Below are 20,940 nucleotides of genomic sequence, written 5' to 3' on the forward strand. Positions count from 1 at the left end.
ACTGGGCCCAAGTCATCCCCTCATTAATTGAGCCTGCGAATGAAATGTCCCCAAATGGATAGTCCAGACTTTTCAACGTGTAAATGTCATAAGAGGGACACCAGCAAACAACACATCCCGCTCTTCTTGTTATGAGCGAAAAAAACAAAATTATACCCCTTTCAGGGCTCAATGTATCAAAAACCGCCAAACTTAATCCAGTATTTTTCAGACCTCCATGCACCATTTAAACCAAGGTACACTTCACAGTCCCTCCTTGACAACCACTGCACTCACTCTAAGGTTGCCAAATCAAGGGCCTTGCAAGGACTAGTTTGTACAGAAAGCTTATACTTGGGAATCAGTTGTTCACTAACAGCCCAAAACCCCGTCTTAACACCACCGTCAAAGAGCTTCCTCTATCCAGATGTGACTATTAAGCTGAAACCCCACGCAATTCGCGTTATATTACGCTACTTCACCATCTCAAACCAATTTCTCGCATACCTCCCGTCATAAGCGCATGCACAAAATCTATGCCCATCATAACCGTAGCAGCAGCGTCCCCAATTTGAACGAGCAGCGTGCAGCACTTGAGCATCCGTTCTACCCCGCACCACCACGACAGCTGGGCTATCTCCTAGTCAAACCTCCTGAAACACAACCTCGTCACGTTTCAGCCTCCCTTCAATGCACGTCCCACATACCAGGCGCATGCTATCCCATCTATGCAAGACACCACTGGATAATGCCACATCCAGATCCACTGCAAAGAATAACACCACACTATTCATCTTCAAGCCAAAGGGCAGGCTACCGCACCTTCCTTGTTTATATTGCTCTACGTACCACTATCAGTTCAAACTACAGCTCTCCATCCGATTCCCGGCCCACACCCGTACTCCTCCCTACTCCCGATCGAGAGCATGACAAATAACTGACCTTGCTAAATTCCAACTTCACTGGGCATAGCCCCACCTGTTGCAACAATTACCAGCCGTTGTTTTGCCGCAGGTGGATCTCGTCGATGCTCCGCCTCCATGCTCCGAGGACCTGAACGGCCGCAGAATCGTCCCCTCCGACCATGATTACAATCCCGTCCACGTACCACTGGTGGACTGCCACCTTCTCCCCCCCAGTTCCCACCCTCTGCTTTCACGCTTGGAATCGCCACCGGAGCAGTCTGCTGACCACCTTTGTTCTGCTGCTGCCTCGCCTGTTCTGACCCATGCCCACATTGGCTCTTCCCTGCTTGCTGCTTAGGCACATCCGCTCTGCTCGAATCGCGGGTCCCTCCTACACCTCTCTCTGAAAGATGTGGACGCAACGAACCTGATCGAAACCCCTCGTTGCCGCCGCTCTGTTGCCAGAGACCCTGCCCCCTCTGCAGACCGGAGGACGTCCTCGTCGCTTGATCTCTTTCCAACCGCCCTCGGTTAGAGAATCCCTGCTCACCGCCCGAGCCTGAATGCTGGCTCGGACCACTCCAACCTTGCGGCTGTTGGCCTTCTCTCTCGGTCGACGCCAACAGACTCGACTCCACTGCAGCTGCTGCAGAATGTGTCTTCTGCTGTGCATGCGGGGTCACGTACGCTTGTTGGCAGGAGGTCCGCTCCTTCTCAGCACTCTGGCTCCTGGGATGCTCGCCGCCGTTCTGCGACCCTGAACTCTCGCGTGCAACCGCTTTGTCCGATGCTGTGTTGGAATGCCGGGAATGTCCTCCTGTGCCCTGCTCCTGCTCCTTGTGATCGGATCCGTACGGACCTTGCCTGAGGTAATTCTGTTCACGAGGCTCTTGTCCACAAACATCCTGCCCCCGATAATCTTGACTATGCCGACTCGCACCGGCCGCAGGCCGCGGTGGCTGATATAGCTTCTTGTCCGCGGGATACTCCCTCTCGGACACTTGCGCCGGACCAAGGGTGGGGGCGGGACCTGGATTTGCGGCAGGAGGTGCACCTGCAGCTGGAGCACCAACTGCCGTCGCTTGTGTTGTAGCAGTCAACTGCTCAGATCCCGAATGGTTGCGACAAGATAGACCTACCCCTTTACTACACCTCTGATCAGCCCGCTGACGATGATGCTTTGCATTTCCCAGGCCGGATCCACCAGCATTCGCAGCAGGAAAATCCTTCGCGCTCTCACTCCAAGAGCTTCTTTGCCGCCACGATCCATGGGACCTTCCGCCTTTGCTGCCAGAGTCCACTGCCTTGACATCATGACTGCCTTTCTCATCCCCAATCCACGACTGCTTGCCGTCTGGAAGGCCTACAACACGCGGGCACTCCGCCTCCACCGTACTTACCGCGACGCCATCCTGAGGGACCTGGTGGTGTACTCCTTGCGTTTGCGCATGTGGTGGGAACGACTTTTGCTCTGAACTCACTTGACATTTCATCAAATGTTTCGGAGTATACCGCTCCATCTCCGCCCTCTTCCCGCGTCCTTGCTGCGGTGCCGACACGCTCTCCTCCTGCTGATCGCACATATGCGGCCCTTCCCCTCTCGTCCCTCCCCCGGCTCCAGGAGATCGAACTGGAGCCCACACCATCGAATCGACCCCATGGGACTTCTCAGCCGCTCGCTGCTCTTGGGATCCCCGATCTCTTCGACTCTGACACCAACCACCGCGACTCTTGCGTTGCATCCTCTTACCGGGAACATCTCCATTAGTCGATACAGCTGATCCTTCATCCCCTGTCAAAGCATCGCCTGACATGCTCACGTCTTTACCCGTATCCATGTGCCATCCATTTGCGCCGGGATCCCCTGGCACCTCACTCCCTAAGATGCGGAAATCCGTGCTGTGCAGTCCAGATACTATGTCACCAAACTGAATGCTCTCCGGAATTATTACAGCCGGAGCTTCCGGACGTTGTTTGTTCCTGCTGTTGCGACTGTTCTTGCTCTTGCTCTTGCTCTTCCGTAGGCTGCCTGGCCCATCGCTGTTGCTCGTTCCCACATGACCTGTGTTTCCTGAATCCACCTCTTTCGGTGCCAAATTGTCCATATTCCAGCCCCTGCTACCTCCAGTCGGAGGATTGTCGGCAGACGCAACGGCCGCTGCCACTGATCGCTCCCCATCCTCTGTTCCACCCACCACCTGTTTCCTCTCCCACCTACCCCTGTGACGAGACTCGCGCCGCCGGTTCGCCTGTTCACCACGTGCTTCGCCCACACCCACAGGGATACTCAATATAAGATCACCACTCACGCTCGCTGACAGAATCATGCTAGCGCCGCCGTTTGCCTGACCCCTGTCACCTTCTCCGACGACTGCTTTCCACCCATTCGCCTTCCTGTCACGCTCGCACTTCGCATGGTCGTTGCGCCCGCCACGCTTCATGCTGCCGCTGCCGCTGCTCCTGCCGCTTTGCACCACTGCTTTCGACTCCACTGTTGGAACCTCTTGCGTCGCTTCCCGACTTTCTTTCCGACTTCCTTCAACACTGGGCTTCAACACCTCCGTCACCATCACCTCCTCGGCTGCTGCTGCCCGTACCGCGGTGAATCTCCTATCCAGCTCCTCAAGCTTTGCCCTAGCCTTCGCCTTCTGCTCCCTCATTCTTTCTTCCTCCTCATTCGCCAACCTGCTTGCCTTTAGAGTCGCTTTCTCTTCCATCGATGCCCGCTGTAACCATTCCAAGTTCCAAAAATTATTGTCAGAACATACCGTGCACAACCTCCCATCCCACGCTGCCTTTGCACATCCAACACTACGCAGGATTAATCAAGCCATACCCCAGTCTACCCAATCCAACATACATGCTTCCGATCTTCACAACGCCCTGCACAAACAAATGTACAGACAGCTCCACACAACCCCATAGCCAACAAGCGAGGCGATAGACAGCACCTGCGCATCCACACTATTGCCTGAAGCACCCTTTGGCCCCCTCATGCACTGCGCGCCTTTGCTCTCCGTGCCCTCCACTGCTGATGCCCAACCTGCAATTCCCGCTGTCGAATCCTGTGATGCAACATCCGCAGGATGCCTTGGACTCATCTCAGGGATCTGGACCTTTGGCCTCCATTCCTTTTCTCCATCATGCGAAGAAATGTTACCTTTCGATTTCATCCCCTCTTTTCCGCTACCTTCGTGATTTGTACTCGTCTGGACCACATTCACGTCTGAAACCCCGCCCTCAACACGCCCCGCCTGCACTTTCGGGCTCTCTGGGCGTCTCAAAATGCGCCCTTTCTCGCCATCTTTCGGAACTTCCGCCTCCGACTTCTCCAAACCACCGCCCACACCACCTGATTTCGCCTGCCTCCAATGATGCGCACCCGCTGGACCGCCTGTTCCATCTGCCACTGCATTCCGTGGGGCATTTCTAAGAATGCTGGACTTCCCCCCACCTCCACCACCATAGGGGCCGAATCGCAACGTACTCGACTCAACATTGCCACCAGCATGGCTCACCTCCCTTATTTCACTCTGGATCGCATCTCGACGGCTCCCTCTCTCCCATCTGTCTTTCATCACCATCTTAGCCACCACTTCCTTGTCCACAACCATCACGTTCACCGTCTTCCTCCCTCCCTCCTCCTTGTCTTCTGCGATCTCCCGGCCCTCAGCATTCGCTCTCGGCGCACTCGAAACTTCCAATCTCGCCTTCGGGGCTGCAGCTACAGGATCGCTCTTTAATGTGACTGCCACCCCCTTATCCTCTTCCTTCGTGACCTCCATTTCCATCACATCGCCAGGCTCTCGCAAGTTCCCCTCCCGGTGGTGTCGAAGGCCTTGGTTCATGCCCCCGTGTCCGAATCGCCCGAACGCTTCCGGAGGAGGCCCTCTGTGCGGTCCGTATCCGCCGTATGGCCCTGGTCTGCCGCCCATTCCCATCATCGTCCTCTCTGGATCTTCCATGTTTTGGTACCCTGGCCCTGCAGGTCCATAGAAACCATCGTAAGGAACCGGCCCTTGGAACATGCTCGGCTTCGTCGGGTGCATTAGACCTGCTGATCGCAATAACGGCCCCACATTACCATACACGTCGCCGTGGTGGCAATATCCGCCTGGACCTGGTGCTCCACGACCGAAACCTGCCGGCCTAGGTCCAAATCGAGGTCCATGCATAAACCCTGGGCTCTCATGGGGATAATGACCATGCTCCGGGGGAGGTCCATACTGACCCAAGGGTGGAGCTCCTCCTCGCCGCCAGTTATCGTCTGCTGCCCCACTCGACGAACCCCTCTCCCGTCGCCAACTCTCCGGATAAGAACCTTGTCCACCGTAAGATGGCCTCACATAAGGTCCGTCCCTGTGCCAATTTCCTTCCGCATGCGGAGGAGGCCCTCGTAATGCCGGACCTTCTCTCCTCCAGTTGTCCGCACCACTCCGCTCTGGAAGATTGTATCCAGCGCTGCGAGGCCTTGGTAGTAGTATCTCTTCTGCCACACAAAATATATATAAGTGTAACAATCAATCCATCGTTTCATCACCTCTAACCAAACCTGAGCCACACCAGCAATGTATTCCAACGTTTCACCTCTGACCAATTCAGTAAACGCCAATGCACCTCACATGAGAGCCATTGCAAATACCGCATCACTGAGTCCAGCAATCTTACCGCGAGGACATGGTGCTGTAGGTGGCCTCCTCTCTCCAGTATGTGGCCCATTAGACTCCGCTGGAGCCCCGCGCTCAGCACCAGAGGTGCCTGCACATCACACAAACACCCCACGCCTCAGCATCCCAAACGCATCCACAGCTATGCCACCATGTGCAGTCGCGAATATCACAAATGCATCCTCTCTGCCAATCCCAGCCGCGCTTACTCTGCTGTGGACGCAATTCTGGGTTTTTCTCAGAACCCAAAGTCGGAAAGTCTGTCCTCGTCACCTGAAACCGCGAGGCCTGATGAGGCTCCTCTCCCTGACCCACAGCCACCCATTCTATTCATCAGTTCTCCACACTCACCTATCATACGTGTCCACCACCACTCGCAATCCCAACTTGACGCGCTACCCGACTGTGACAGCCGCAAAAATAATCACCCGTACCACATCCAATGTGCTGAACCAGCAACATCCCGCAAATTCTCCTCAGAACTTTCGAAACACAATCCACACCACCACCGCACATCATGTCACAATGCGCTGACGCCCTTCTCAACAAAAAGAATGCGCATTCCACCCAAGAAAGACCATCGTGTGCATCGGTATCGTACCAGTCTGCGGCGACCCGCCCATGCCGCGTTGCCTGCTAGAGAAGAAGCCGCTGGCTGATGCCCAATCTCAGACAGGTTGCGAGTAGGTCGTGTGATATCAGCACTCCTAGGACGTGCTTGGGCTTGGGCTTGAGCTACAAGCGGTTGGAGTTGACCTAAGACTCCAGAAGCCGAGGACGGCCTTGCAATCCACACACTGCTCGTTTCCGTGTTTCCCGGAAGCGAATCGGACGATTGCTGCACCTGTGCAACGCTTTCCGCCGACATCGGACGACAGCCACTGCCTCCTGATCTTGGGCGTGGGACAATTCCTGGGGTCCCCAAAGTTGCCCCTCCACCGATAACACTGCTCCCCATAGATACCGCACCCACTTTCGGTCCCCATGCTCCACTGCAACTCGGCGGAGAAGACGCCTGTGCTGGAGTACCCCATGCATTGCTACTCGCTGGTGGTGAGGGTCCCGCGGATGCCCAGCTCACGCTCCCTCTGTACATAAAATCGCGACATTCAATTGGCGTCCATCGCCATCTTTTCCACGCCTTCACAAACCACAACTTCCATGCATTCAACCCATACTTCCGCATGACAAGAGGACGGTTGGATACACGCTACCACGGATACTACCTTATCTAACTCATTCAGTGTCTCAATTCCGAACACCCCCGCTCTTGGCTAATATATCCTATCGGTGATACTAGAATCCTAAACCGTACCACACCCGGTCGATGTTCACTACAACCCCAGCTTTCTACTAAACTGGGCAAAAAGAATAGCGTTGAAACGGCATGGTAGCTACCACTCATTAACATGCAGGACACAATCCCGACAAGTAGCACGGCAGCCAATGCTCCAACTATACTGCCTATGAGAACGCTGCACCTCACATTCAGTGAACAACCCATCGCTCATACCGACTGCAGACATTCAGGTTCGACGGACGACACTACCTCGGTAATATCTCCACATTGGGGTCGAGTCCACGATTCTCCAACCTGGAAGACAAGAACCACGACAGCTTCATAAACCCAAAATGCGCATCCACCCCCGGAATCCAATACAAAGCTTCCGTTGCATAGGCGTCTATGAAAACCTGGGGCATTCGACCACTCCACCACTGCACATTTCCCAAACGGGATGGCCTTACCGTTGACTTGGTAGGTTGATAGGCTTGGGTACTGCAGATATTTTTCCTAGCACTTGCAAACCCCGTCGAGCCGAGCTTCTCCTGCACACCACCCACACGCATTACACCCATCGACCGCTACCCTAATCCGCCGCGAACCACTCGCCGATAATACAACACGTCCGCATTCAAGCTCCCACCCTGTCCACAAACACTCGTCTACCACACTCTCACTCCACAATGAACTTCGGCTTCAGCTCATGTCGCTTGTACACTCCGTCGTCGACACAAACGAACGAGCGAACTCGCAAAACAAATGCTGGTCGAACAAAAGTTTGCTACCTAAATACCAGACTTCACAATGAGGACTCCCTCTCATCCCGGAAACACTTCAAGGCATCTTCGCGCACACTAACGCTCGTCGCACAATGCGCGTCTCAAAGACTGCTGAAAACGGCTCCATTGGAACGGACTCTACATTTTCACCAAAACATTCTGTGCAGCTTCCACCGAACACGATCACATCCACACACACACACACAGCCATTGCTACACACTTCGTCGCACACGGACACCTAGCTTGCCTGACAGAGCTACTCTATCTAAGCATGCCGTGGCGTCGTCTCGGAGTTCCATTCCATTCCTTCGCCTCAATACACGGGACCGATGGAGAGCAGGTATCCCATACACACTACTCGCCCTTCGAACTGCTCTCATCACGAATTCAAAACATTGCCGGCGTACCTCCGGTCGCTTGTCAACATGTTTCAGGCTCCTAATGCCTGCACCAAGAACTGGGACACTAACTCCCCCGGTGCTGACCAAAAAGTACCCTGCAGCAAGGGCCACAATTCTCAGAAACCAACGCTCACGTATCCTATCTGCGCCTGTGAACCACAAAACCCAAGACGAAGCACTCAAATTCCAAAACATGCGGGCAGCTTCACAGCACACAACAATCGATCCACTGCAGCGAAAAACCAAACGCCTCACTCCATCGATAACCGAACTTCAACTCCGAAAACACTCACCTTTCTACTCTCGACCTCCATCGCCAAAGGAAAAACACAATGCCTCGCAGCCCTGAGTGAACATCACAGTCTAACCTAACGCCCATTCCCGGCCACATCTAGCACTCCGTCCGGATCCAAGTTGGACCGCAAACGGAACCCCTAAAACCCCACAGCTCGCAATCAGAAAATACACAACGATGACGTTGAGAACTGAAGCAGGAATGCCAACGCGTCGCTCGAACTCCTCACCCACGGAAACCATGACGAGTCCATCACAGCACTTCTACACAAAATTGTTTGAGACAATTCACTAACCACCATCATCACGCAGCCTCCAATTTCGCACCCAAATGCGGAACGACACCAGCGCAGGGTGTGTGCCAGGCGATCCTTGCAGCAGCGCCGTCAAGCAATCCTCGCACAGGAGCACACCCACCGCGCCACTTCACACGACAGGAACCAGAGTTGTGGCTTCGCCATTTGTCCCACCCTTAACTTGCTCGCTGCAAAGTTACAAATTTGGGGCTGAAAACACTTACTGTGGACTTGGGTCCACCAAATTTGACTGAGGAAGAATCCGTGTACAAGCCCCTCTTTCAGTTATTATGCTGGTTCCAACATTGGTACTCATAAATGCGATGGGCCCTCCGAAACCTATCATTGCTACTCAATTTAGCTCTAAAAACAGGTTAGATTGGAGGATGAATAATGCAATTGCATTTATTGAAGATTTTTTGAGAGCTTAATGTCCTTGAGTAAAATACAATGTGGATAAAAAAAAAAGATTTAGAAGTATTTAATGTTGTAATTTTAAGTTTATATATATATATATATATATATATGAAATGATTAAGATTTAACAAATGAGCCCTTGTACATTTTGTATATGTAAAGAAATTTATATAATATTAATCTTAAAATAATTCCAAAATCAGAAATATTTTTTCATATTACAATGATTAAATTTTTAAAATTTTAGTATTAAAAAATGTTTTAAAAATACAATTGCAATAGATAGAAGGAACTCCTTTGAAAAAATATATATATTATTAGATTAAAGAAAGTATAAGACTTGATACAAATTATTTTCCTATAAAACTTTGATATTGTCTTATTAGATTGTTATTCACTTAGCCATTTGAGAACTTAAAATAAAGCCAATGTTGAGCTCCAAGTTTCCTTTGCAAAAAGATGGCAATGTATTTGCTTGACAAAACTTGCTAAATCTAAAGAGGAGATACAATGTGTTCACAATTATAAATGCATATAATATAAACTAATTAGATAAATAAGTTTATAATGCTTCTATTTTCTAATTGATTTAAATAATCTACTATCTTCTATGTCTAATGACATAATTCAAAGACTTTAAACAATAAGCAATAGTAGAGATAATTATTTTTTGTTGATTAGTCTAAAATCTTAATGATTTGGTAAAATATAGACAATTATTAAAGCAAAAATTATTCACATTCTTTGATATGACTTTAATTTATAAAAAACTTTGATTCTCTTCTATCTAGCCTCAGATTATAAATAATAAATTTGAATATAATTCTTATTAATTTAAAGTAATAAATGGTACTTCTAAAATACATTAATTACAGAGCTACTTCATAGCATTAGTCCTTGTTTTAAAATATAGATTGTTTTTAATAAACACAAGCTCTAAGATAAAAATTAAATTTTAATTTAAAAAAAATATCAAGCTAAATAGGTATTTTAATATATTAGAAGTACTCATATGCTATGTATTATATCCTATTAGATTTAAAAATAAAAATAAAAATAAAATAACATATATGTTGATGTTTTTGTTTTTGTTTTTGTTTTTGTTTTTTTTTTTTTTTTGTGAGAAATCCAAAAAGAAAATATTTTACCATCGAGATTTTCTTTTAATTAGAAGGATATTTTTTATAGACTAAAACATGCAAAGAAGTATTTCTAACAAAAAAAAAAACATTTGGCATAAACATGACTAATTTTTAATGTATAGAAAATTCAAGCTAACTTTCACATTTTGATCTTTGTTTTCTTTATATGCCTTAAAAACATAATAAAAATCCTATACAATTCATAAAATTGTATACAAACTTAATATAATTTAAATTTAGAATCATATCTAATAAACACATTGGCTTTAAGTCCTAAGCATTACAAGCCATAAAAATATTTCTATTAAAAAGAAGAAATATTTGCTAACAAAAATACACTTAACTTTTATTAATTTGATGCAATTATGATTTATTCTAAAAAGATCATACTTGTTTTTTTTCTTTTTTATTTAAAAAAAACAAATATTTATCTTTGAAGATGAGATATTAAACAAATAAACAAAAGAAATTCGGATTATGAGAATTTAATAGAATATAGTAAATTACCAAATAATATTTTATGAAGAAAAAAATTAAAATTAAAGAACTAGAAGTTAATTATAACATATATATTTTAGAAAATATAAAAAATTATATATTACCAATAGTATACTAAGATTGATATAATATAATAAATGAGTATTTTTATTTTATTTATTGCAATGCAATTAAGCATAATATTCTAGATTCCTGAAAGATATAGTAATTCAAAGTTAATTAATTTTTTCATTTCATATTGAATAGTAAATATTCAAATTACCATCTAAAAAAAACATCTCTAATATTGTACTACTTGGAAGAAAAGACCAATAGATTTTGACTTAATACTCTAATGACTGTATATTTATAGACTCTATATTTATACTACAAAGAGAAAAAAAGCTTAATTTATAAGATAGAGAATGTTCTTAAAATTTTCAATTTGGTATTAGGTTTTAAAATAAAATAGAATAATTCTCTTACATATTGGAAATACAAAAAAAAAATAAAAAATAAAACGAACTAACAAATAAATAAACAAACAAACAAACAAACAAAATAAAACAAATAGTTGAATGACAATAGGATAGAAAAATAATAGTTGAAGTTGGATTAATATCAATAAGATTTCTAAACTATTAAGTATCTTCTCTAGACTAAATTTTAATACTACTAACTTTTTAGTTAGGAAAATAAAACATAAACAAGTATTATGGTGTTTAACTAAATTTAACATAATTAGAAGAACAATTTTAGTAAGTAGTATCCTCTTTATATATATATATATATATATATATAATTTTTTTTTCATCTTCATATGGATAGGTTTACAGAAGATACCAAGTATCTTAAAGACATAGGCTTATATTAACTACATACAAAATATTGAGAGAAGAATGCTAAATTTTGTATGAACCTTTTTTTTTAATCATAATTAAAGAATGTGATCCAAATGTTGGCTGAAATAATAATAATAATAATAATTCTAAGATAATAAACAGTTATACATTATAATATTCTTTGTAATTTTTTAAAAAATAATAATAAATCATCGTTATCAAATTCTTAATTTTTTATAATTAACTCATACTTTAATTTGGAAAGAGCAACAAAATTTATAAAAAAGACGTATAAAAGAAAAGGATATACAATGCAAAATTAATCACAATTTTATTTCTTAGCTAGAAGCAATATCTAATTTCTTATTCCTTCTAAAAAATATTTTAGCAACATTTATATATTTTCTATCCAAATTACATATATTATTTGCTAAAGAAAAGATAGAAACTTTCCAAGTTCAAAGACTAAATAGGCTTGTATAGCATCCTAGAAGCCAATTTTCAAAAAACAATTTCAAATGTATTGCACAATTCATAGGAATATAGCAATCAATGCATAAAAAACCAATCCAATAGAAACACCTCAGAACTACATTAAATATGTGTACATGGATAATCAAAACTAATGTTTTATAGATTTTAGGAATTTTGTCAAAACAAAACATATTTGGAACCAAACAACCTCAATAATATATGAACTAGTCTCTAATCCTAAAAGATGATGCATGTAGATTTTGTATTTTGCTAAAAACATCACATCCTCATATAATGGTTAAAACCTATTTGGTCACTACTTTGAAGATCTTCTTTATAAATAATTTGAGTACAAAGAAATGTTTAATCTTTTAAGAAGAAAATTTGGGATCATTAACATGTTTAAATAAATACTACTTTGTAAAAACCTCTGAGATGGTAGAATGATGTGAAAAAAAACTCTTGATAAAATAATTGAATACTTAGATATTAAAGAAGCCTTTCTTTGAAACTTGAAAAAAATCTAGGTGTCTAAAGAATTGTTAAAAATAAGAACAGGTAAAAAGATCTCTACAAATAATAGAATGCTACAAAGTAGTATCAATTGTGAAATTATTAGCAATTTATAACAATTGATCATTTTTTTAAAATTATAAATAGTTCATAACAAAATTGTAATAGCTTAGATGCTCTCTTCTTTACTGTCTACCCAAATATCAAGGTATCAGGATAACATATGTTTTATTACTAACACTCTATACTAATCAAGGCATTGAATATAACATTTTTGTATTAAAAAAAAAAAAAAAAAACTAGAAAAAAATCCAAATATCAAAATTAAGTACTAATTTTGAAATGCAATCTTGAAGCATTTTAATAATAATAATGAAATCAATAAAGATTTAAAAATGTTATTATTTTTATTAATTTTTAATTTGTAAAATGATGATTATCGTAAATTAAATTGCAATATTTCAATATCATTAATGTCAAAATTCTCAATACGTTGAAAATCTAATGGCTTGAAATAATTATGCAGTTCACTTTCTATTAAGCAATCTCCTTTTGTAAATTTATTAAAAAAAATAATGCATTACATTTATAATTTTAATTTTAAAATTAATCTAAATATTACAATCAAACAGACTGATATCTTGGTGATAATAATATAAATACAATTTAAAGATAGCACTTAAATATGACTTGATATATGCGAATGGGATAAAAAGTACAACAACACCGTGGGACAAAAGCCCAAAAAGTGCACATACTCATAAGAATACCAACAGTAATATATGGCGCTTTTTATTATCTATTTAGAAGAAAAAAAATCCCCCACAGACAACTTTCATTGGGATTAATATATACTTGCCGCTGCGGCAGCAATGAGCATCTTTGTCGAGTTGTGTCCAAGTGTGAAGATTTAGGGAACTTAAAAGAACGTGCCGAATCGGATTTCTTTGATTACAACAATAGACAGAAGAGTCATGTGCATGATCAAGTGAGCGTAAGGATCACTAGGGTAAAAACACACAGACCTAGAAGTGGAGGGCGTTATGGAGTAGTCTGCAGTCTGGAGTCCGACACAGCCCCACGTCGTGCACGAGTCGTCAGTTCTGCCGGGATCGACCAAGCTTGTCGATAGAATGTGACAGAGATCTGCTCCATGCCACATTTAATTCACATGGCAAAAAATACGCTTGGTTTCTGATTTTGTGTGCGAAAAACGAGCACGATCAGCTGTCTTTCGATGATTCCCATTTGGCAGCTGTAGGGTTGAGGATTCAAGTACCTGAGAAAGCAACAAAGGCGCTAGCACGGAGCGCCGTCTCTATCTCCAGCTACTGCGATGTTGTCCTTCATCTCAAGATCTCTCACGTCTTCCCGCGTACTTCTTTTGACATCAGAAATTCGGGATCGCTCTGCACCCTCAAGATTGTTGTTGATATCTTCGTAACTGACTGCTGATGATTATTAGAACCGTGACTTCTTTTTTTGGCAAAGATGCTCTTTATGCAGAAACTGAGATGAGTGTACCGTTACACTGTAGGATTGATATTTGTCCGGCTGAACATGAATCTGTGGAATTCATCAACCTGTATCTCTACATTGAGATAATTTTCAGCTTTCAAAGCAAGTTACCGGTGCATAACCACCAGTGTCTTCGCATCAGTCAGTGTATCTCACTGTCTTTTGAATCTTCGAAAGAATCACTGCACAGACGTGTGCAGCACTCGAGTCTTGAATTGCAGACAAGCTTGAGCCCAGTTAAAAAGATGAGGAGCAACAATTACCTGCACACTCATTCAACAATGATAACAATTAATCTTAGGACACAGATTAATTGATCAATTGTTCAACAATGATAGCAATTGCAAGGCCTCAACAAAAAAATTGGTTAATTGAAAGTTTGTGAAATTGCTGTGCTGAACTTCACTAGAAGGAACTTCAGTGGTATTGACAACTTCTACATTATCAACTCTTTCGTGCAGAAATTGTAGTCGATGAATAAGATTGAAATCCACAATGGAAATGTTCTTTGTATATAACGAATTTCATATTAAAAATTAAGAAAATCGACGGTAAGATTTCTCGTTGTGATGTACAAGCTCATGCAAGTTCTTTGGCAGCAACGTGCTCTCAAACTAGTTGCTCCGTGTTCTTTAGAGCAACTAGGACATCCCGCTACATCTCTCACAGATGGCAACCCCCAAACTACAATGACAAAAGTGGATCAAATATGAAAGATTTCTCCTTGGGATGATCCAATCTACAAGAGCACTATTGAGGCTCCAACATTCTTCTGTTTGACCTAAATTCAATGTACTTTACCATTGCAACTACATCCTTGCTCACCTTGAGAAAACTATGTGATTGCTCCGTGACGATTCTTGTTACCGATTATAAGCTTGGTCATCTATGACTGAGCTACTATTCCACAACAGCTATCTTGACGAAAGGGACGTGATACTGAACACCTGTTTCCACTTATGTCAAGGCATAATATCATTGAGAGAGAACCAGAACGAAAACCCCCTGGTGAGACAGAAATATTCTATCGTCCACGAAATTCCAATAAAGCGATTCCTGAGCTTCAGGAAAATCGTCGCAGCTACCACACAAGTTTCAAGGACGATAAGCAACCACGTACCCTTCAGACCATTGTTTCTTGCACAGCATCTGCAAGTTACCAGAAGAATTAGAATACCATGCAACGCACAGCATCTATATCTGGAGCATCAGAGCACTAGCCTCCACTATATACTATGATGTAATTGGCTGAAAAAATCCGGATCGGCAGTAAACGGTTTAAGTTCTATAAAGTTTCTAGTACGACCTTTAGTCCGTATTCATTTCAATCCAACAAACAGACGATTTATCGAACTTATAACATTTCGTTAATTTCGGATAAATCCACCCCCAGGTGAATTTATGCACGCGCCTAATTCTTGTATGAAATTAGTAGACTAATTGTTACGGAGATCAAGTCTAGAGAGCTCAACGTTACTTGTGATTATCTGATAAATGAAAAATTGTAACATTTGATGTAAGTAAAAATGTCATGAAGATCCCCGTGGCTGCTGCTGAAGTTGAAATAGTGCAGAGAAGTCCACACGTCATAATCTTCATAGAAAAGTGGCGTCTCTTAAAATAACAAAATGCGGATGTCCGCTATCAAGGGCTTCATCACATGGTTGGTTTTCATAAAAACGATCTAGAAGTTGTGCGATGGATAGGTTTTTAAGTGTGAGAATCTTTCAACTGAGAAGACAGTTGAGCTTCTTCGCATTGATTCGCAAATCTGTGTTCGGAATTAGATTTCACAAACACGTCATGATGGAAACAACGTTTGATTTGATCTGTGTAGAGTATCTATCAAAAGAGAACTGATCAAGATTGGCACACAAATGGTCCGTTTTACGACCAGACCTGTGGGCTGAAATACGTTGGCCGAAGAGTGAAAGGAGCTCACTAGCGCATATGGTGACCATCAGCTAAAATCTGGATAGAAATTATCAGATCAATCAAATTATCAGTAAAATGCATGCAATCAAATCTGGATTGAAAGTAAAATGCATGCAAGCAAATTTTCCTTGCAAGCATACTTCTCAGAAAATAAACTCTGGCAATCCTAAATCTGACAACAGAGGCCTTCAATGAGAGCAGGAAAACAACACCGCAGGCAACAGAATGACATCGGTTCGATCCCGATATTGTGTTACAAAGATGGTGGCGTAGGTTTAAGCAAAAGCTCAACAAAAATCGGTATCGACAAAATCATTTCATGGAAACACATTGATCACTAGACAAGACTGAACTACAATCAAAGAAACAATTAAAAACATGCAGGAACAAGGAGAGAGCAGGGATGCCTGAACACGGCACCAGTCAACAGCCACGGTCAATCCGGATGTTCTTGAACCTCGTAGAACCAAGCACACTCTGCAAATAGATATGTAGATTCGATTCGCAACACGACGTATATATTCTTCTCCACGAATCAAAAAAATAGGAATACAAAATAAAAGTGAAATTTCTACTGAAGAAACTGAACAACTAGTATCAAAAAATTTCCACTGTGCATGCATCACACTATCAAGTTTGTCGACTACAGAATCAGAAGAGTATACAAACTTTCAAGGGGAAGGACGCACCTCACACATGAAGCCAACGGGGGTGGGACGGGGACAGTTAGCATCGTGACCGTAGGCCGGCGACGGTGAAGATGCCTCGGCGTTCACCGCTCGCCCGATGACTGTCTCAACCATGGACGAGTCGCAGGGCCACCTGAAGCCTTAGCCATGGCCACCGTTGCGATGATAAACCGATGCTCACCTCGGAGCTTGCTTTCGAATTTACAGCGCAGCCGCATGCCAAGGCCGCATCTCCAATTGTGCTCGTCGTATCACCTCCGTCACGTCTATTCGGCTCCTTTTTTCCGCTCCTCAGGTGATGATGACTTCCTTGTGCCTCATTGGATTTGAGAATCTGTCGCAGGGTCGATGCTACTGCTTGTTGTTGTCCATCGAAGTTAAAATGAAACTTGTCACAGGACTTTTCTCGGAGGGTAATTGCGAGTTTTTTCGTGGCTTTGGAAATTTTGTGGAAACCACTGTTTTCTGATCGCTATCTAGGTTGAGAGGTGGATGAGGTGATGATTGAGTGGAGGAGGGCAAGCTCGTTTGATTGTAGTGCGGAATCGGGTGGTTGGTGACTCGTGAGCTTAGCATTGATCGGAGTTGTCTCGGTGGTTTCATGTGACGGTTTGCCGTCGGTTGTGTTGAAATTTTTTGTGGTCGGCAAATAGGGTGTAGGAGTTATACTACGGCTGTGAAGGCTATGGCGCAAACTGAGCAAGGCGTTGTTGCAGGTCGGACAAAAGTCGGGTAAAGTCTTGGTTACTGTGACCTTATTGTTTTTCGGTCAGTCAATTTCTGTTACCTTTTGCAATTGTAGCCATTAAGAGGTCCTTGTAGTTCAATTTGATTGATCATCTTAGGCTCTGTCTAGAATCTAGGCATCGTCGTGTGTTAGCAAATAAATCCCGCGGCGTCTTGGTCACTTTCTGTCGAATTTTGAGAAATGGTTGCAGTCTCGGAATGGAATCGCCACTGAATGTGGTGACTGATGGTGCAGATGGATAGGGACGGGAGTGATGGGGCAGGCTATGTGTGGCCACATTCTGGATGCTGGCTTTGCCGTCACCGTTTACAATCGAACTCCTAGGTCAGATCTTAATGCTTTGTTTTCTACTGATCTGTCGAAGCTGCTATCTGCTTGCTCATATTGTGATCCAGTTTGACTCATGAATAGCTGCTCAAGAATGCAGGATAACTTACTTCGATTTGAAAGTAAATAGATTGGAGTATCAGATATGTTCCAGCATTCTAAGTATAACAGGTTCTATGTAGACCTCTTCGCTCGCCAATGATGTCTAGCTGTTGAACTGAAGATTTTTAAACCAAAACAGACACAGGAGTCTTTACTCAGAGAGTTCAGCCCACTTTGACCAATTCCTAAAATTATTTTAGAATTTTTGAGACTCGATGAGTGATTTCGAAATGTTGTGTATCTCTTGTACTCGGCTCATGTTTTGGAAAGCAGCAAAGCTGAAGGGCTATGTCAGAAAGGTGCAGTCATGGCCGACTCTCCAAGTGCTGTTGCTGAAAATAGCGATGTAGTCTTCATGATCGTGGGGTAAGTTTGTCCTTGTGTTTATGTATCGCTAATTGCATGTACCATATTCTTGTTTTAGGTGCGTTTACATGAGGTTTTCATTTTCTGCATAGTTAAAAGTTGGCGTTTTCCAAAATTTGGTGTTGACAGATACCCAGCAGACGTGCGGGAAGTGATTCTAGGAGAGAAAGGAATTCTACAAACTCTTCGTCCGGGTGGAATTGTGCGTACGTAATATCACTAGACCTGTTCTGTTAGTGAAGTCTTCACTTCTTTACGATATGTATGCAGATCAATCAACCATTCACTTCTTACTGTAGCAATCCCCAGGCACGTTATGATGAAATGCTATGTATGGCCAGGTGGTTGATATGACGACAAGTGAACCTTCTTTGGCTCGTGAGATATTTGATGCTGCTCAAAAAAGGTATGTATAGTTGATTTCTGGGGATGAGCTTTGTATTACGATACCTTTTAAGCTAGCTGTGATTCCTCTTTTCATTGTGGAGATGTGAGACGTTTTGTTAACTTATGGGTTGTGTGATAGAGGTTGTGATGCAGTCGATGCACCTGTGTCAGGGGGAGACAAAGGAGCTAAAGCAGGGACTCTTGCAATAATGGCTGGAGGTCGAAAAGAAACTGTAAGTGAAATATCTCAGTTTTAAGCTTATGAACCCATCCCACCCAGTAAGATTTCGTTTTTTTACCTATGAGGTCATGAAGAGCCATGCATATCACTTGCTGTCCGCTGCAACTGCTAATCGGTTTGTAATTCCTCATTTCTTGAGACTTGAATGTGGCAGATTAGTACATTGGGACCTCTATTTATGTGCATGGGCACTCCAACATTCATGGGCCCTGCAGGGTGCGGGCAAAGCTGTAAACTAGCGAATCAAGTACTTTACGAACACTTCCTTCGCTCTTTCTGCAGCTCTTTATTTTGTCCCTTTTACATGCGATTCTTTTTCAGAAGTGATATTAAGGTCTTACTAGGATGGGATATTGATTCATTCTCAAATTTTCAAATTCCATTTACAGGTTACGATCGCATCAACAATGGTTGGCCTTGTAGAGGTAAATGTTCCTTTTGCACTCAAGTTGACGAATCTCGACTTTTTAGTCGGTAACGGTGCTAATTCAACATCTAGTACCATATTTTCTAAGAAAATGGGAGAATGAATTTTGTGGGAATTGAAATTGTGCTAACCTAGTGACCTGGACCTTGCAGGGAATGATGTATGCGCATAAAGCAGGACTGGATGTTACAACGTAAGCAATAAGCCTCACCACTCTGCAATAATATAGGTTTTAACGATTAAAATAAACCAATTCAGAGGTTTTTAAGTCTGGGGAATGTCTCCTTCCTCTGTATTAAAAACGTCGGTGCTGTTTGGCATGAACTTCCGTACTGAGTCAGTAGAGCTGTGAGTACAGAGAGGAATCTGAAGTAACGACCTATTAATTTTGCAATTGGTCCTGATGATTCAGGTTCTTGCAAGCAATAGCAGGGGGTGCAGCCGGCTCTAAGTCCTTAGACTTGTATGCTGGTCGCATTCAGAACCGTGACTTTGCTCCAGGTTGACATCATACTCAGATTGAATAATTGTTTGTACATTTTGACTTGATCATTATTTGTATCCCCACTATTCCGTGCTTAATTCCAATTGAAAGCGCACATGATTTTTGTGACACCTTCAAGTTTTTTGTCTCATGTCAACCTGGGTGGTTGGCGGCTTTGTATGCAGGCTTTTATGTGAACCATTTCGTGAAAGATCTAGGGATTGCATTAGATGAATGCAAGCAGATGGGACTCGCACTACCGGGACTTGCTCTTGTAAGTACTGCACTCCTTTCCTGTGTCGATTTTGATGCTAAATTGGCACTTGACTGATAAACTTTTGCAACGCTATGCATCAGTAGTAATGCTTTCATTTTCTGATAATCTGTTGAATGCGTGCAGGCTCAGCAGCTGTATGTGTCATTGAAGGCACATGATGATGGTAACCTTGGCACTCAGAGTCTAGTTAAAGCTTTGGAGAGGCTCAACAATATCACACTACCTCAGGTCCCAAAGTAGATATTAAGTCGGGATCAAATCCTCGTAGTCTGAACCTCAGGGCAGGTCAAGAGCATCGTCCGTAGATACTGCATTCCCTTCCTCTTTACCTCCTGCAAGTACTGTTGTGTGATTCGAATGAATTTGAGTTGTCTGCATTACGACGAATTTTTAACAACTGTCATACCTTGGTACCCATGTGCTACCATCGCTAATAAACATGGTCCACCAATAAGATAGAGGAAATATATGCATCCGTGAATCAAGTGTTCCGAACATTCAATGGCTTCAAAACTCCAATAAACGTATACAATATGAGTGGAGTGATTGAACATAGTGCTAGACAACCCCTGCACTGAAAAGTAGCTCTAAATTTTGTACACTCCAATCAAATAACTATGTATAACTCCCTCATCTATAAGAATTGGGAATTCTTTTATCTGCCCGGAGCACCTACATTTTAGGAACAAGGCAACAACCTTAATAAAAACACATTGGATCCTATATACACAGGGCTCTAACACACGAATAAGACGTGTAAATTACGCTCTAACAGTTCATGCCCATGTGCAACATAGTCAACGAATTCAGCCAAAACCCAAGGAACTTCACAAGAAAGGAGACGTCCCTCGTAATGCCTGGCTCACAGAGTGCAAGCTGCAAGACATGCAAACAAGCTTGTTCGTAAACAGCTGAGCAACCTCCACTAAATATGCCTATACACGACCAGGCTCATCTCATGCTCGACGCA

At 43.1% G+C, this 20,940-nt stretch overlaps 2 protein-coding genes across 12 annotated transcripts; one reads left to right on the plus strand and one right to left on the minus strand.

Annotated features, from left to right (window-relative positions):
- Nucleotides 1–174: 174 nt before the first annotated feature.
- Nucleotides 175–8,844, minus strand: LOC112281586 (uncharacterized). Of its 11 annotated transcripts, XM_073533736.2 has the most exons (11): nucleotides 8,605–8,843; nucleotides 8,308–8,448; nucleotides 8,021–8,109; nucleotides 7,298–7,378; nucleotides 7,101–7,145; nucleotides 6,153–6,639; nucleotides 5,761–5,857; nucleotides 5,553–5,642; nucleotides 3,836–5,373; nucleotides 958–3,610; nucleotides 175–745 (listed from the first exon to the last, which is right to left on the minus strand). In XM_073533736.2, exons 3-11 carry the CDS (start codon nucleotides 8,038–8,040, stop codon nucleotides 624–626), a joined length of 5,133 nt encoding a protein of 1,710 aa, XP_073389837.2. In that variant the 5' UTR covers nucleotides 8,041–8,109; nucleotides 8,308–8,448; nucleotides 8,605–8,843; the 3' UTR covers nucleotides 175–623. The 11 variants fall into 11 exon arrangements, with proteins under 11 accessions (XP_073389837.2, XP_090106082.1, XP_090106080.1 ...); XM_090249956.1 differs by lacking the exon at nucleotides 8,308–8,448; XM_090249954.1 differs by lacking the exons at nucleotides 8,021–8,109; nucleotides 8,308–8,448 and having other exon boundaries at nucleotides 6,153–6,692; nucleotides 8,605–8,844.
- A 7,904-nt stretch (nucleotides 8,845–16,748) lies between these two features.
- On the plus strand, nucleotides 16,749–20,373 carry LOC112281279 (putative 3-hydroxyisobutyrate dehydrogenase-like 1, mitochondrial). Its single transcript, XM_024517606.3, has 13 exons — nucleotides 16,749–16,906; nucleotides 17,265–17,343; nucleotides 17,594–17,683; nucleotides 18,062–18,154; nucleotides 18,284–18,356; nucleotides 18,496–18,560; nucleotides 18,681–18,774; nucleotides 18,937–19,029; nucleotides 19,172–19,207; nucleotides 19,362–19,402; nucleotides 19,622–19,710; nucleotides 19,879–19,967; nucleotides 20,094–20,373. The coding sequence occupies exons 1-13, from the start codon at nucleotides 16,759–16,761 to the stop codon at nucleotides 20,208–20,210; spliced, it is 1,107 nt and encodes a 368-aa protein (XP_024373374.1). The 5' UTR covers nucleotides 16,749–16,758; the 3' UTR covers nucleotides 20,211–20,373.
- The last annotated feature ends 567 nt before the right edge of the window (nucleotides 20,374–20,940 follow it).

The sequence above is a fragment of the Physcomitrium patens genome, chromosome 4 (genome assembly GCF_059467195.1).
Source record: "Physcomitrium patens ecotype Gransden chromosome 4, ASM5946719v1, whole genome shotgun sequence".
Classification (NCBI taxonomy): Eukaryota; Viridiplantae; Streptophyta; class Bryopsida; order Funariales; family Funariaceae; genus Physcomitrium; species Physcomitrium patens.